At 36.2% G+C, this 15,540-nt stretch overlaps 2 protein-coding genes across 17 annotated transcripts; one reads left to right on the top strand and one right to left on the bottom strand.

The window, feature by feature from the left end:
- Positions 1-454: 454 nt before the first annotated feature.
- Positions 455-2,143, top strand: LOC147410192 (receptor-like serine/threonine-protein kinase SD1-6). Its single transcript, XM_086432443.1, has 4 exons — positions 455-675; positions 1,077-1,314; positions 1,486-1,636; positions 1,734-2,143. Exons 1-4 carry the CDS (start codon positions 624-626, stop codon positions 2,037-2,039), a joined length of 747 nt encoding a protein of 248 aa, XP_086288569.1. The 5' UTR covers positions 455-623; the 3' UTR covers positions 2,040-2,143.
- A 2,688-nt stretch (positions 2,144-4,831) lies between these two features.
- Positions 4,832-15,242, bottom strand: LOC147410191 (uncharacterized). Of its 16 annotated transcripts, XR_015175671.1 has the most exons (7): positions 15,055-15,242; positions 9,244-14,132; positions 7,626-7,640; positions 7,434-7,540; positions 6,776-7,228; positions 5,007-5,162; positions 4,832-4,909 (listed from the first exon to the last, which is right to left on the bottom strand). XR_015175671.1 is itself a non-coding variant. In XM_086432441.1 (5 exons), the coding sequence occupies exons 2-4, from the start codon at positions 9,250-9,252 to the stop codon at positions 5,106-5,108; spliced, it is 273 nt and encodes a 90-aa protein (XP_086288567.1). In that variant the 5' UTR covers positions 9,253-9,342; positions 15,055-15,239; the 3' UTR covers positions 4,832-4,909; positions 5,007-5,105. The 16 variants fall into 16 exon arrangements, 6 of the variants coding, with proteins under 6 accessions (XP_086288567.1, XP_086288565.1, XP_086288563.1 ...); XR_015175666.1 differs by having other exon boundaries at positions 6,776-7,540; XR_015175673.1 differs by lacking the exon at positions 6,776-7,228.
- Between the last annotated feature and the right edge of the window lie 298 nt (positions 15,243-15,540).

The raw sequence follows: 15,540 nt of genomic DNA, 5'->3' as shown, positions 1-15,540 counted from the left end.
AAATTCTTAAATCCAATGGCCAAAAATTTACCCAATATATTAAAATGCTCAAACTCAACAGCTAAAAAGCACTAATCATTGCTGATTGGAAAGTTGGGCCTGTGCAACGTGGTGTCTCAGAGATTTCAATGTTGAACTACTGATATCGACTTAGTAGCATTAATAAAGTCTGGCTTGAAGGTAACCAACTAATTATCAATCTACCACGATGATTACTGCATGAAGAACTTGACCACTTATCATTGGGATCAAGCTCCAAACCATATTAAATGTGACCTTTGAGTTTACTGTGAAATGGAGAGTCCATTGCTGTTTAACTTGTAATCCATTGTTGATATATGCACTTTCTTGAATCAAACACAATTAATAGGATTGTGATTTACCTACCCACTTATTGAACTTTTCGTTTTTATATCTTCCAAGTCTTCTTAACATGAGAAATTACACATATATTATTATTTCAGGGGAAATTACTCGAAGGACAAGACATAGCAGTTAAGAGACTTTCTACAACTTCAGGACAAGGGTTAAAGGAGTTCAAAAATGAGATTGTGCTAATTGCCAAACTCCAACACACAAATCTTGTAAGGCTTTTGGGTTATTGCATTGAAGGAGAAGAAAAGATGTTAATATATGAGTATATGCCGAATAAAAGCTTGGATTCCTTCCTCTTTGGTTTGCAATTCTATCAACTATATTCATTATTTGACTTTCTTTACTTATTTATTTGTGAAACTCAATTATTTTTTATATTGCCAAGTACATTAAATGCGTGCCTCGACTACGTACTGATATTTAAATGGTGAAACATGGTTAATGTTGCCGACCCCATAAAGTTAGAAAAGGCATGTAGTTGTTGTTGGTGATGACATTAAGTGCATCACAAGAAATTCAATGATTTTGGCTGACTGAGATTTCTTAAATACCTAAAATTCTTAATGCACTTGTCAATATAGAAAGCAATTGTAGCACACAATGGCACATCGTTTGATCTATTTGTTTAGTTTTCTCTCTCCATAAAGAACGAATCAAACACAATTTCAGTATATAAATGTACAATTTTTTTTCTGAGGCAGATCCAAAAGGAAGGGAGCTATTAGATTGGGGGAAACGCATCAACATCATTGAAGGGATTGCACAAGGGATTCTTTATCTTCACAAGTATTCTAGATTGAGGGTGATTCATAGAGATTTAAAGGCCAGTAATATTTTACTCGATGATGAAATGAACCCAAAAATATCAGATTTCGGCATGGCAAGGATTTTTGGGTTGAGGGAATCTGAAGCAAATACAAATAGGATTGTTGGGACATAGTAAGCAAATTAACCACATTTAAAAGTCTATATATCACATACTCGTTAATGCATACATACCCACACAAGCATACATCTATATATAGTTGTGACTGTTCATTCACACACTAACAACAACATACATAAGTTGTTTTCCAATGCTAAGATATTTTGTTTAATGGTCGGATCTAGTGGCTATATGTCTCCTGAGTATGCTATGGAGGGCATCTTCTCTGTGAAGTCAGATGTGTTTAGCTTTGGAGTGTTATTGCTAGAGATTGTGAGTGGCAAAAGGAATACGAGCTTCATTCATTTTGAACATCATCTCAAACTCATTGGATATGTAAGTTACTAACATAAATCCTATTTTTTCATATGAACACTTGATTTTCTGTATTTGACTTTGATTGATATAGCAAATAAAATTTAACTTGCATCAGGCAGGGAAGTTGTGGGGAAAAGGAGCTGGTGTTGAACTAATGGATCCAATGTTAGATTCATGTCCCAAACACAAAATGTTGAGATTCATTCATGTGGGTCTTCTATGCGTACAAGAGAGTGCAATTGATAGACCCACCATGTTAGATGTTGTTTCTATGTTTGCTAATGAATCCATGCTTTTGCCTACTCCGAAACAACCAGCATTTTCCATTGGAAGAAGTATTGTAGAGGTTGATTTACTTAAAGACAAGCTAGATAATTGTTCCCTCAATGGTCTAACCATTTCTGAGATGAAGGTTCGGTAGCAGTATGGGTTATTGTGATTAATTGTATTTATTAAATACTAATAAGTGGAAAGTTCATTTGTAACTTAATTACAAATATGAATTATAAAAATATTTATTGATAATTTTGAATTAATTAATAACAGAGCATTATGAGTTGTGACTTAATATAGAAAGGCTTTTAATAATGAGCAAGTGAAGCCCCAGTAGGGAAATCCCAACTTTCACTTTGTTTATAACCTTTTAAGGAAAGTCCTACATTTTCACTAATGCGTCATTCTTAATTTTTTTTTTGTTTCTTAGTGCTTTCATTCATTCTCAGTATCATAACCTCGCTTTTCTTAGTAATGAGCATGTTGTGTCTTGGTTGCACAGTATACAACTCCATAAAGAATAGCAATCTTACTATCATTTTAAAAAAAATCGTTAATTTTATTTGAATGTGTCAATCACATAGAACTTCAAAAGCACACCTATTTCAATTATCCACTTAAATTTTACGGATAATATCATAATCTATATCTAAGATGCTCATGGTTGGCTGGGAAGATGGAAATAACTTGGGAAGAAGGTATTAAGCCCCCTATGTCTTTTGACCATAATGAAATTGAGAAGAAACGAAAAAAAGTTCAAAAGAAAAAGTAAAGAGGAAGGCAAAGAAACAGGTAGCTATGTTATATTTTATGTGAAAATCTCATACTATTTGGGTTTTGGAGTCACCACCATTCATTAAGATTAGTGTGTGAATGATCACCTAGAAAATAGATCTTTTTAGAGACTCAATTTCTAAAGAAAAGTGACTCCCAAGGTATTGAATCAAAGGTCTAGGTAAGGAGACTCGATTAGAGAATGGGGAGGGTGTTAGGCATCCCATTCTCCCACCCTTGGGTGGTTAGCCTTTCAATTTTGCCACTTTTGAGGATTTTCATGAAGGAGTTAGTATAATGCGAAAATGCATTCAAGTGGGTTCATGATATATAAAGTTTTAAATCTAAGCTTAAGCCATTTTTAAAGTAGACCAATGTCCTAGGTTGACACAAGTAACATGAGAACCCTAGGATAAAGCCACTTATTTAAACAAGGAATGAAGCTACTTGTGGGCGTGACTATGAAATAATAACCTATTTTTGTGTGTGTGGTACAATGCAATGTAAACTCCATATGCCATTTTTTCCATGGAATACTCCAAAGGATGGAACTTGATTTTTACAAAGAAATATGGGATTATCTCATTAATTGAGGGATTCCCTTGACATCCTTTTTGGCTTAAAAGAGTAGTGAAAGTGATGCGTGTATGGAATGCACCCTTACGTAGGGGGAAGATGTTGGCAATAAGGCATAAGAACTCACCTCATATTGGATAAGAATTATTGGGTCTAGACCCTACGAAGCCCTCTCTAATGTATACTACATTATAATGCGCAATAAACGATTGTCCAAGACAGTCGTTTTAAAAGGAGTCACGTTTAATCTGATAAATGTCAGAAAAAAACGACTGTCAATGACCGTCATTTTTCTGGATTTATAATGTAAAAAAAATATTTTTCTGATTTCATAATTTGATAATAGAGTTGTCCTAAACTGACTTCGTTCCACACTGCTCTCAACACTATGCTGATGCGGCAGTGGGCCATAGATTTTTTCCAGATCTTTGAGGTAAAATCTGAAGTGAAATACTGAATAATTATTTACATAAATAAATAAATAAATAACTATTCATAATCATACCAAAACAACACCCTACCATATCCATTGATTAAAGAAAAATTAAATATCTAGTCAGTGTGAAAAGTAAACAAAATTCTCCCCATAAAATTAAAGAAAAAGAAAAAAGTATAGGAAGAAAAAAAAGAACTATTGGAAAAAACATGCCTCAATACACGACCAATGTGTAATTTTGAAAATGGCAGAGAATTAAAGCCTTAGCCATTGATCCGCATCGATAAATCTCAATCTCATAAGAGGTCTTGCATCTCTAAATCTCAATTTATTCGACCACACTACCCGGTGTCTCTTATGGGCTCCTTCACCCCTACAGTCGTACTCTTTGAACACCGTAGTCCTGAAAAATACAAAATTATATTCCATATTGAAGAATTATTTTCAAAAAAATATTCAAAATAGCTATAAATCCAATTTTGTACAAAATTATTTTTATCATATAATATATATATTCTACAGTCACATGTGATATCAGTAACTGTTTTTTGAAATAAAATTACCTAATAATAAGTAAAAGATGGTTAATTTCATCAAAATACATAGTTGATTTAGTAATTTTTTACTATACAAAACTTGAAAATTGATTATCTCATTAGGGGATCATCAACACTTACTCGCGTCTTGATGAAGTACTCATATCATTCCATCCTAAGGGATTTATATTGTTGAAACAGCACTGATAATATATTGTGCTTGAGAAATCCCCCCAAGCACTTCCCAAGTAGACATCTCCAGTTCCCTCAACTTTATAGTTTAAGAAAGAGAACCCTGTATTCTCATCCGCGAAATTCCTACGATGAGCTGCGATCGCTCCAAAGCTTTTGGCCGTCGAATGTAGAGTACAAACCTATCAGAATCAGTTTTAGATTTGTCATGTCCTCTATAGCTTTTGGAATGTCGTTTTCATTGCTCCAAAGTGCTTCTGCTACGTGCTCTTTCTCAAACCTGCCATATCCAATAAACTCTAAATGTCTGATTTGAGAAGAACAAGATCACCCAATATAGGTTACACATCTTTCATAGCATAGAGGATCTGCTTTAGTTTGAAACCCCAAAATTACTTATTAAAATATAGAAATTAAGCCTACTTACCAACGGAGATCAAATCATTCAGTTTTTGGAGATCCACATCTTTATTAAGGGGGCTCATTCCATATAATTTTTGCTCTCTGCAAATTTCAGGAGTTCAATAATAATCATAGAGAATTTACAAAAGAAGAAAGAAAAAAAAAGTTAGTAGAAAGTGTAATATTAATGTGAACCCACATGATTTCATTTCCTTCCCAAATTCTCTCCTTCGTTCCTGTGCTTTCCTTTCCTCCTCAACAAGAGACTTTAATATGCGCTCAATATTTAGTTCAGGCCTTATACATGCCCCGTTTTTGCCGGACGGTCCATAGGGGATTCATCTGCTTCCAGAAGCTGGTGATGATAGATACAGAAAATTTTTATTAGAACTAAAAAAAAAATGAAAAACCAACCTAGTCAACTATCTCTTAAAATGATCAAAACCCCCTATACATTGACAATTTATGTATCTGTGAAGCTATATGTATATGTCCTGGACATTCTAAAACTGCCATTCAGAACAGATTCTTTTTGCATAATATTATATAACAAACATATATCGTTAAGAAAGCACAATGTCTTTGCATGAGAGGACCTGAGATGTCCAGATATTTCAATATATACTTCCATGATAGCATTTTCTTATTTCCTATTATTCTATGTATTACATATGTTATTAACTCTAAACAGTTTCCGTATCGAGGGTCTTTTGGTCAAATTGGACTTCTTTTAGAAGAATGCCACCAACATAAGTTTAGGATTTGGGTAGGATCCCTCATAAAAGTAAAGCTACATTTTGTTTCCTTTCTTGGTATTTTGTGGAAAGGTGGTGGTAGAAGTTAATTTCATTTCTCCCCAAAGGTGGGGCATCCCAAGACCTAACACATGACATTGGGGGGACCATAATTTTTTTTTATAAACATTTGAAAAAGGAGGTTGAAAAGGTAAATCTTTATTCCAATGACACCGTTTTAAAAAGTGGGGGAGCCCATGGGCAGAAAGGGAACCATAAATTCGGTAATAGTGAGAACTCTTTTACAACTTTGAATCTGATCAATATTTTCAATATGGACATGTTGAAAATCACTTATGTCCATGCTTAGAATACATGGACTGATTTTTTGTGAGAATGATCCCCTCACCATAGAGATCATCCTCAAAAAAAAAGAGTCAGCCCATTCTGAAAATTCTAACCAATATTTCCAGAAAATGTGTCAAACTTTTTGTCCCCCGATCCTGATCCATATATATATATATAAATGGCTTGGGATCGGGGGACAACTATTAGTAACAACCTTTCTCTACAATACTGGCAGATGCTATTGGATCTTGTAAAATGGATGGCATCCAAGCAATGTTAAAAAAAGTTGTAAATAATAGTTGTCCCACAACGTTTTTGTGTGCGTATAATGCCGCATGTGACTCATTGCTTCCGTTCAACATTAATTGGTCGCATTTTCGACGTGTAGAATACAGCTAAAGTTAGATTTAGATCCTAGGATTGAGTCGAGAGTAATTATTAATGTCATGCAGTGAAAGCTTTTAAGTTATATTTCTAAGGCATGAATTTGGGAGTTATCAAAAATTTGTTGTTGGAACTTAAGAATGTCTGAAGGCTACATAAGCATTTGACTTATATTAGATGATCATCAGAAACAATTGAATGTTAGATTCCTAAGATATAAGACAATAGTAGTTATAAATGATTACAAAAAGCATTAGATAAGTATTATAGTATCCTAAAAATTTACACTAGCAGAAATTTAATGTCTAAAGTTGATTTTTTTTTAAAACAAATTTGTCTTCTAGTTTTTCAAAAACCAGATCAATTTTACACATGACAAGAAGAAGCAAGTCATCGAAAGATAAGACAAAGACGTAACAGAAATGTTATGTTGCTACTTTATATAAGATATGCACCACTACCGATTAAAAGGAAAACAGAAATATTTTCGAAAAGGTGGTACCTTTAATTTATACATCAAATCAAGCTGTAATGATATTTGCCATCCATTATGATGCAAAGTCCGCTCATTAGTTTGATCTTCTTCTTCAACTATTCCAGTATCCAACCTCATCCAATGTTTTTCATAGACGCAGTTGCCACCAACTATCCGAACTCAAGCCAAATGGACCATGCTCTATCCCAAGCATACTTAAGAATCAAGCACGTTTAGACTTTGATTGTTCAAACTCTTATTATGCCCCTTGTAAACTTTAAAGGGCTGGATTCATCTCTGTCATGGTCAATTAGTAAGATTATTTTTTCCCTTTTTTTTATCGATGCAGTGTTATTTCCTTTAGTTTTCATAGGTCTTCGTTTTCGTGTAGAAGCAAACTCTCCAAATTTATGACCAACCTTTCCTTCAGTGATCTTACAGCGAACAAACATTTTCCCATTGTAAATTCGTAAACGAATTCTGGCAAAATACAAGATCTACGTGACCAATTTTTTATTTATTGATCAGATCTCTTTTCTTCTTCATTTTTAACAGAAATGCATCAATAAAATTACCTTGTAGCACATCAAGATGGTATTAGACATTTGATTGAGGAATCTAGAAATGAAATGTGAAGGTCACTAATCAATGGTTAAAGATGAATGTAAGTTTGTAATACACTCACCTGTACAGCAAATGTTTTTGGGTTCTCCACTTCTTGTGTTGTTCTATCCATAACATCTTGCATTTCCTCGATCTCCTTGTGTTTCATCTTCAACAACTCTTCCTTCTCTGCAGGTCGAGGAGATGCAGAAGATGAAAACAAGAATCCATGTGAACCAGTTTCATTGAGCACTGAATGATGTACAGAAGTCACCTGAAATGGAATCCACTGGCATACAAGATATGCATGTAAAAGTTAAGAACTAATTTTACTTCAATTAGTTGTTTAGCAATGTGATTTAGTTTAGCCGTGGATGGCAGCAAACAATTTAAAATCATCATTTTTTTTATGGGTAAGCTGGATTTGAACCCACAACCTCAACGTTGTTTTGCAATGTGTTTAAACCAATTGAGCTATGGGTCTAAGCCCTGCTAAAATCATCGTCACCATCATCTACTACTACTACTACTACTAATCAAACTCTTGGGTTAGCAACATGAATCCTATTTTGATATTCAAAGCCATGAGCCATATCTTTACTAAAGGCATGTGTCCTCATATATTTTATTGCAATATCCATCCACATCATTTTAGATATCACCTTCTTAAAGCTTTCATCTTGAACCGAAGTGATCCTTCCTTCCATTGTCTAAAATCATCTTAATTAAACTTTCTTTATTGTATCTCCTATTGGGGATATTCCTGAATCCCCTTCCCTCAAATGTACTCATTTTTTATCACGTATTTTCCTGTCTAAAAACTAATCATCTTGACATCCCCATCTCTACTACAATCATTAAATGAATGTGATTTTTATTGACTACTCAACATTGAGCTCCACAAAGAAAAGTTCATCTTGCCTTATTTTTTTTCTTAATCAATAAAAAAAAACAAGAATTTTGTTAAAAATAATGAAAACTTATCAGAAAAGGGTTTATTTTTAATTATTTACCAAAAAAATACTATTTTTTACAAATACTAACTCGTGTTGTATCTGTGTATCAGAATAGAAATTAGAGTAAGGCCCCTAGCCTTACTAACTAAGAAAGATTTCATATCCCACTAAAGGTCGTTGAGTTTACCTAGTGCATTCAAAAACATGATCCGATCCCACAGGGATGTAGAGGATAAAATTCTATCTACTTAAAAAAAAGATTATTTTTCACCTCTAAATTTTAATTTTAAATTAGGGAGTTTGGTAGCTGTCCATTTTCAAAATCTTCAATCAAGCCCAAAAGAAATTACTTTTTTTGAATTATTTTTCAGAATTTGGGTTTTTCTACGAAATCTAGAAGATTGTGGTATTGAATTTCCAATTTGATAATCCATTTGAGCTCAACAACCCTTAGTAAGATTTGAATTCTTACCAAGTTTGTAAGGAAAGTGTTTCTGCATTTTAGATAAATATGGGGTCCGGTAAATTGAAAGCATAAAACACTGGACTGTCCAGCGATTTAAAAAAAATGTTGGACAGTCCAATGTGTGAAATCAATTTTTGTTATTTTTTAAAAAATTTAAAAATTATTATGGTTTTGATAATTAATTAAAATATTAATCTCTGTTTTGTAATTTTTCAAATAAATAAAGGATCTGGAATTGGAAACTTCCTAGTTTCACCACAAATTGTTCTTACATTAGTTACAAGTTCCAATTCCAACATAGCTCAAAATCCACTTGTCTTCCTAAGACTCACATAACAGCCCAACCACTAAAATAAATTGTATATTATATGGGACTCAGTGTCAAACAATCACTACGTGGTACACGACCAACACTGATTGGTTCACACAATGGTGTCACTACATTGATTAATCCAAAATTAAGCAGTTACCCTTTTCATCACTACATTCTCTGGTCAATCGCATCCTCATACCAGAACCGGATCACATGTTAATTTGTTGCCATCGGATCGATCAACTCATTAAGGTATCTGATAGAGAGATCAATCTTTAGAGAAAACTCTCTCTCTATTAAATCACGGAGATCACAAATACACTATTTAAAGAAAGTAAAGGAGAAGGAATCTCTTACATGGCATCAGTTGTATCAGAATACAAAATCAACCTAAAATATCTAAAACAACCTGGTGAGAAAGTTATGGTGTGAGCATATACACTTAAGAGAAATACTAGTCTAACAGCCCCCCTCAAGCTCGGGGGTGGTAATACACTGAGCTTGGAAGGAAGCAGTTAAAATAGTGGCAATGAGAGTGCTTTTGTGAAGATATCAGCGGGCTACTCTAAAGTAGAGACATGGCAAACTTGAAGCTCTTTTTTAACAACTTTTTCCCTGATATAGTGGTAGCCTACTTCTATGTGCTTTGTCCGGGCATGGAAGGAGGGATTTGAAGCCAATGAAATAGCTGATATATTATCACACCAAATTTGAGGTACATGAGGAACTGGAATATGTAGATCACGAAGAAACATGAAAACCCAAGTGAGTTCAGTTGTTGTCAATGCAAGAGCCTTGTATTCGGACTCAGTAGAGGATCGGGCCACTGTTGGTGCTTTTTGGCACTCCATATGATGGGGTTGTCACCAAGGAATACACAATAACCACTTATTGATTTTCTATCCACAGAATCTCCAGCCCAATCGGCGTCGGAGTAGGCATTGACGCGTAGAGCACTGGACGTAAAGTGTAAGCCATACTGAATGGTACCTTTTATTAACATAGGATGCACTTCACAGCCGTAAAATGAGACTCCAACGGGGCGTGCATATATTGGCAAACCATGTTAACGGCGTATGCTATGTCAGGTCGGGTGATTGTCAAGTATTGTAGAGCTCTTACAATACTGCGGTATAAGGTAACATCTCCAAAGACTGAGTCAACCGTAGTATATGATGAAGATTTTGTGGGGATTGGAGTGGTGTATACCTTACAATCTTGCATTCCAGCCTTGATGATTAAATCATGGGCATACTTGCGTTGGTTCAAGAAAAGACTAGTGACAGTTTTGCAAGCTTCATCCCCAAAAAATAGCTCAACGGACCCAAGTGCTTCATATGAAAGTTACTTTGTAGATCAACCAGAAGAGAATAAATGTATGTTTGGTCTGACACTGTCACAAGTATGTCATCAACATACACTAATAAAACAGTAATAGAGGTAGTCTTTCGAACAAACAAAGAGGATGAGGAGGGATGGTGATGTGATAAGTGTGGATGGTTGTGTAGGGCTAGCTTGATGTTGAAGGCACTCATGGGAGTAGGGTAGTTGAGACAATAAAGGGGAGTGATGTGGTTGCCTAGGGAGTGAGCTTGTGCTTGGGGATGTGGGGGAGGTTGGTGTATGAACGTGTGGGGTGGTTGATGTAGGTTACTGTAGCCTGGGAAAAGAATGATGAGAAATAGGGGTATTTGGGGAATTGGACATAGGTGATAGAGAAATGGTAGCAGGAGAGGTTTCCAAGGATGGGGCATGCGGTACGGATTGCGAGACATGTGGTAAATTGGAAATGGGGGGTTGTACTATGGTGGGTGGACAACGCACCGAGATAGGAATGAAAGATCTTAGAACATTTGAGAATCGCTTTGTATTAAGCCCGATTGCGAGTTGGATCAGTTATCTGACCCAGGTGGCCCAACGAATACAGAGGTTAGTATTCAGCCCGATTGTGAGATGGCTTAGATATCTGGCCCAGGTGGCCCAACGATTACAGAGGTTAGTATTCGAGCTACAGTAGGGTAAGGCCCTTCAACCTGCAATCTCTCTTCATGCAATGATGGGTTCTCAAACGCCCCAAACAATGAGAGTTAAGGGACTGTTGGGTAAGGCCCAAATAATGGTGTTGGTGGATTCGGGAAGTACCCACAATTTCCTAGATCCTAATATTGCTCAAAATGTAGGGCTCAAAGTGATTAAAGGTGGCCGGTTCGAAGTAGTAGCAGCCAATGGGGATAAAATGCCTTGTCAAGGGTGTTGTATGAATGTAAAAGTGGTGATTGAAGGGATTCCAATCTCAACCAAGTTCTATTTGCTGAGTTTGGGTGGTTGCAATGTCATATTGGGAGCTCAATGGTTGCAACAACTTGGCCCCATCACTTGGGACTTTGCTCATCTCACCATGAAGTTCAATTTGGAGGGGAAGCTTTACATATTCAAAGGGGAAGTCTCTAAGGAAATGGAGTTTGTTGGTAGCAAGGAAGTGAAAAAAAATTCCAATGGGAAAGGTAATATGCTTTTGCAAATTTGTGTTGCCTCCACCTAGACCCCAAGATCATTGTATTCCCTTGCTGCCCAACACCCATCCTATCAGTGTAATGCCTTACAGGTACCCACACTACCAGAAAAACAAAATCAAACGGTTGGTTCGAGAATTATTGCATAATGGAGTAATCCACCCAAGTCAAAGTCCCTTCTCGTCCCTAGTTATATTGGTTCGTAAGAATGATGGCTCGTAGAGACTGTGTATAGACTATAGAGCCTTGAATTATTGAGACTGTCAAGGAAAAGTTCCCGATTCCTATCATCGATGAATTCTTAGATGAGTTACATGGAGTAAGGTTCTTTTCAAAGTTTGACCTCCGCTCTGGTTAACATCAAATAAAAGTACAGCAGGAAGATGTACACAAGACTGCATTTCGCACACACGAAGGTCATTACAACGTGCCTTCCATATTTCAAAGCCTTATGAACAAGATCTTTCGGCCATACTTAATAAGGTATGTATTGGGTTTTTTCGATGATATTCTGGTCTACAACACTTCTTGGCAGGATCATTTAATTCATCTCCAAACTATCTTAAGCATATTTCGAAAGAACTAATTATTTGCCAAGGAAAGTAAATGTAGGTTCGGATGTTCAGAGGTAGAGTATTTTGGCCATATAATATCGGAAAATGGTGTATCTGCTGATCCGAACAAGCTTGCTTGTATGCTTAAGTGGCCTCTTCCAAAGTCCTTAAAATCTTTATGAGGGTTCTTGGGGTTAACCAGTTACTATTGCAAGTTCGTGAAGGATTACAAAAAAATTGTCAAACTCCTTACTTCAATGTTGAAGAAGAACTCATTCTAATGGTCATCGAAATCTATGGAAGCCTTTGTACAGTTGAAGCTAGCCATGAGCTGCCCAACTTCAACAAGCATTTTATAGTTGAGTGTGATGCATCCGGGTTTGGAATTGGTGTTGTTTTAACACAAGAAGGTCAACCAATTGCTTTCCTAAGTCATACCTTAAAGGGAAAATCCCTTTTCCTTTCCACTTATGAAAAGGAGTTGTTGGCATTGGTGTTAGCTATTCGAAAATGGCATCCATACTAAAGGGGAAGAAGGTTTATTGTGAAGACTGATCAAAGAAGCCTAAAATTTCTCCTTGAGCAGAGAATAGGCACTCTTTCTCAGCAATTATGGGTGTCTAAGTTACTTGGCTATGATTTTGTGGTTGAGTATAGGAGTAGTGATTGAATACAGTTGCAGATGCACTATCAAGGAAGGAGACTGGTAAATTAACTGCTTTATCTACTCCAATTGCCACATGGATAGAAGAGTTGAAGAAGGAGCACCAAGAAGATCTTGTGATACGCGACAAACTCTAACAATTGAGGCTTGGGTTGCTAAACCCCAACAAGTACACTGATCATGATAGCCTTCTATTCTACAAGGGGAGATTTTTTCTACATCCTCACTCATCTCTAAAAGATAAAATCTTACAAGTGATGCATGATAACCTCTTAGGGGGTCATTCTGGCTTCCACAAGACTTACAAAAGAGTAAAAGTCGACTTTTATTGGGAGGATATGCAACAAGATGTGCTCAAACATGTCTGAGAATGTGATACATGCCAAAAACATAAGGCTAAAAATATTTCCCCTGCTGGCTTGCTGCAGCCTCTTCCCATATCCACACGTATTTGGACTCACATCTCAATAGATTTCGTAAAAGGATTGCCGACTTCATGTGGTAAAAATACTCTAATGGTTGTGGTGGATTGACTTTCCAAATACGCTCACTTCATACCTTTATCTCACTCATACACGACACCTATGGTTGCGTGACTATTTCTCAATAACATCTACAGGTCACATGGAATGCCAGAATCCATCATCAGCAATCGTAACCCAATATTCACTAGCAATTTCTAGAACGAGTTCTTTAAGCTTCAAGGTACTCAGCTCAGTTTAAGTTCAATATACCATCCTCAGACTAATGGACAAACTGAAATTGTAAACAAATGCCTGGAACACTATCTACGGAGTTTTTGCAATGCTCGCCCCACAGACTAATTCAAATGGGTGACATTAGCAGAATTTTGGTACAATAGAAGCCCCCATTCAATAACTAGAATAACTCCTTATGAAGTTATCTATGGGGTACCTCCCCCTCGTTTAGTACCTTACATCAAAGGCATACTAAGGTGGAGGCCATTGATCAAGCATTGCGAAGTTGGGACCAAATTCTATAGTTCACAAGAAAATTTTGCATACTACTCAACAAAGAAGAAAGAACAAGGCAGACCAACACCGAACAGAACGATCATTCAAAGTAGGAGAGTGGGTTTTCCTCCGTCTTCAACCATATCGTCAAGTTTCAACAGCTGTACGAAGGAATATCAAATTATCCCCAAGGTTTTTTGGTCCCTATCAGGTTTTGGAGAAGATTGGAAAAGTTGGTTATCGCTTACAATTGATAGATAATGCAAAGATACATCCCATCTTTTACGTCTCATGCTTAAAGAAGAAATTCGGTGACAAGTCTCAAGTCCAATCCACCTTGCCTGCAATTGATGATGCGGGAAATATCAAACCACTGTCTCAAATGATCCTTGATCGTCGTTTAGTAAAAAGGGGTCATTGTGTCGTTACTGAAGTTCTTGTGCAAGGGCAGGGTCTAGATGAAGCTGATGCAATGTGGGAGCCATTCTACTAATTACATAATCAATTTCCTGGATTAAACCTTGAGGACAAGGTTTAAGTCAAGGGGGGAGGAATGTTACATGATTTACCATGTAACAGGTTTGTGGGAGCAGTTTAGACCACCACGTTATTCATGTTTAGTTTCTTCTTTCTTTACTTTCAGTTATAATTGCAAGCAGTTAGAATAGGTAGTTAGATCATGGGTAATTGAGTAGTTTAGGGGTAGTTTCTTATGGGTTATGGGGTGTTATGTTACTGGAGTAGTTGCTGAAATGTAGGAGAAGTAGTGGCGTGTATTTAAATCTTTTTGATGTGGTAATGAATACAGAATTTTTAGCCCAAAATTTTCTTATGGAGGTTGGTTCCCTCGAAGTAACCATTGTTATCTAAAATATAGCTAAAAAGAAAGGAAGATCACGTAACAAATAAATCGATGAACAATGATTTGGGTACAAATTGGAGAAAGAAGCTCAAAAACCCTAATTCAACCTGTAAACTCCTCACTCATTAAAAAAAAAAAAAAACCTTGTTTCTTGCATCAAAATAAAGCAAGAAAGCAGAGGAGAACAACAGTAAGGATCATAGAAAGGAGACCAAGAACCTAAAAAAAACAGTAAAAAAATCTTTCAAGAAATAAGATTTGTAGGCGGTCTCGGATGATTCGTGGATTTCGATGGTTTCATAGTGTTTTTCCTGAACAGAGAAATGGAAGAAGAGGAGAGATAGAGTGTATATATATATACAGAGAGAGAGAGAGAGAGAGAGAGAGAAAGAGAGAGAAACCTGATGCTCATCGGCGTACGGGGCTTCTTCCGGCAGTGATTCTGATGATAGTGCGTCGGCCATCGTGGATCGTTGTAGTGTCAATATTTAGAGCTGGATACCGAGTAAATATGAGATCATCCTCACCAAAAATCAACCCATTCCAAAACTTCAAACCCATGCAACACAAAACACGTTTGTTAAAGTGTAAGATAAAGCTTAGGGTGTGGAACATTTCCCACGCGCACACATATATATATATATATATTATGGATGGCGTTATTACGACCCCCATTACGCTCATTACGACTTATCGTTTGTCTTATATGGGCAAAAATATTTGGAATGGGCTGATTTTTTGTGAGGATGATCTCTGTGATGAGGGAATCATCCTAGCAAAAAATCATCACATTCCAAAACTTCTAACCCCATCAAAATTGATTTACAAAAATTGGACGGTCTATAATTTTTCAACAAAAATCGAACGGTCTAGAAGTTTTGGAATGG

The sequence above is a fragment of the Akebia trifoliata genome, chromosome 2 (assembly GCF_017979445.1).
Source record: "Akebia trifoliata isolate Shusen 1 chromosome 2, ASM1797944v1, whole genome shotgun sequence".
NCBI lineage: Eukaryota > Viridiplantae > Streptophyta > Magnoliopsida > Ranunculales > Lardizabalaceae > Akebia > Akebia trifoliata.
The sequence above is the reverse complement of the archived record's forward strand: the minus strand, read 5'-3'. Positions and strand labels throughout refer to the sequence as shown.

Excerpts from the sequence above, each read along its gene's own strand:
- LOC147410192 (XM_086432443.1), top strand. The coding sequence starts at position 624 with ATGTTAATATATGAGTATATGCCGAATAAAAGCTTGGATTCCTTCCTC. Across the intron at positions 1,315-1,485 it reads AATAGGATTGTTGGGACATA|TGGCTATATGTCTCCTGAGT; the intron begins GTAAGCAAATTA and ends GGTCGGATCTAG. Across the intron at positions 1,637-1,733 it reads ATCTCAAACTCATTGGATAT|GCAGGGAAGTTGTGGGGAAA; the intron begins GTAAGTTACTAA and ends AACTTGCATCAG.
- LOC147410191 (XM_086432436.1), bottom strand. The coding sequence starts at position 15,117 with ATGGCCGACGCACTATCATCAGAATCACTGCCGGAAGAAGCCCCGTAC. Across the intron at positions 7,641-15,054 it reads CGTACGCCGATGAGCATCAG|TGGATTCCATTTCAGGTGAC; the intron begins GTTTCTCTCTCT and ends CTTGTATGCCAG. Across the intron at positions 5,163-7,433 it reads CAAAAACATTTGCTGTACAG|CTTCTGGAAGCAGATGAATC; the intron begins GTGAGTGTATTA and ends TATCATCACCAG.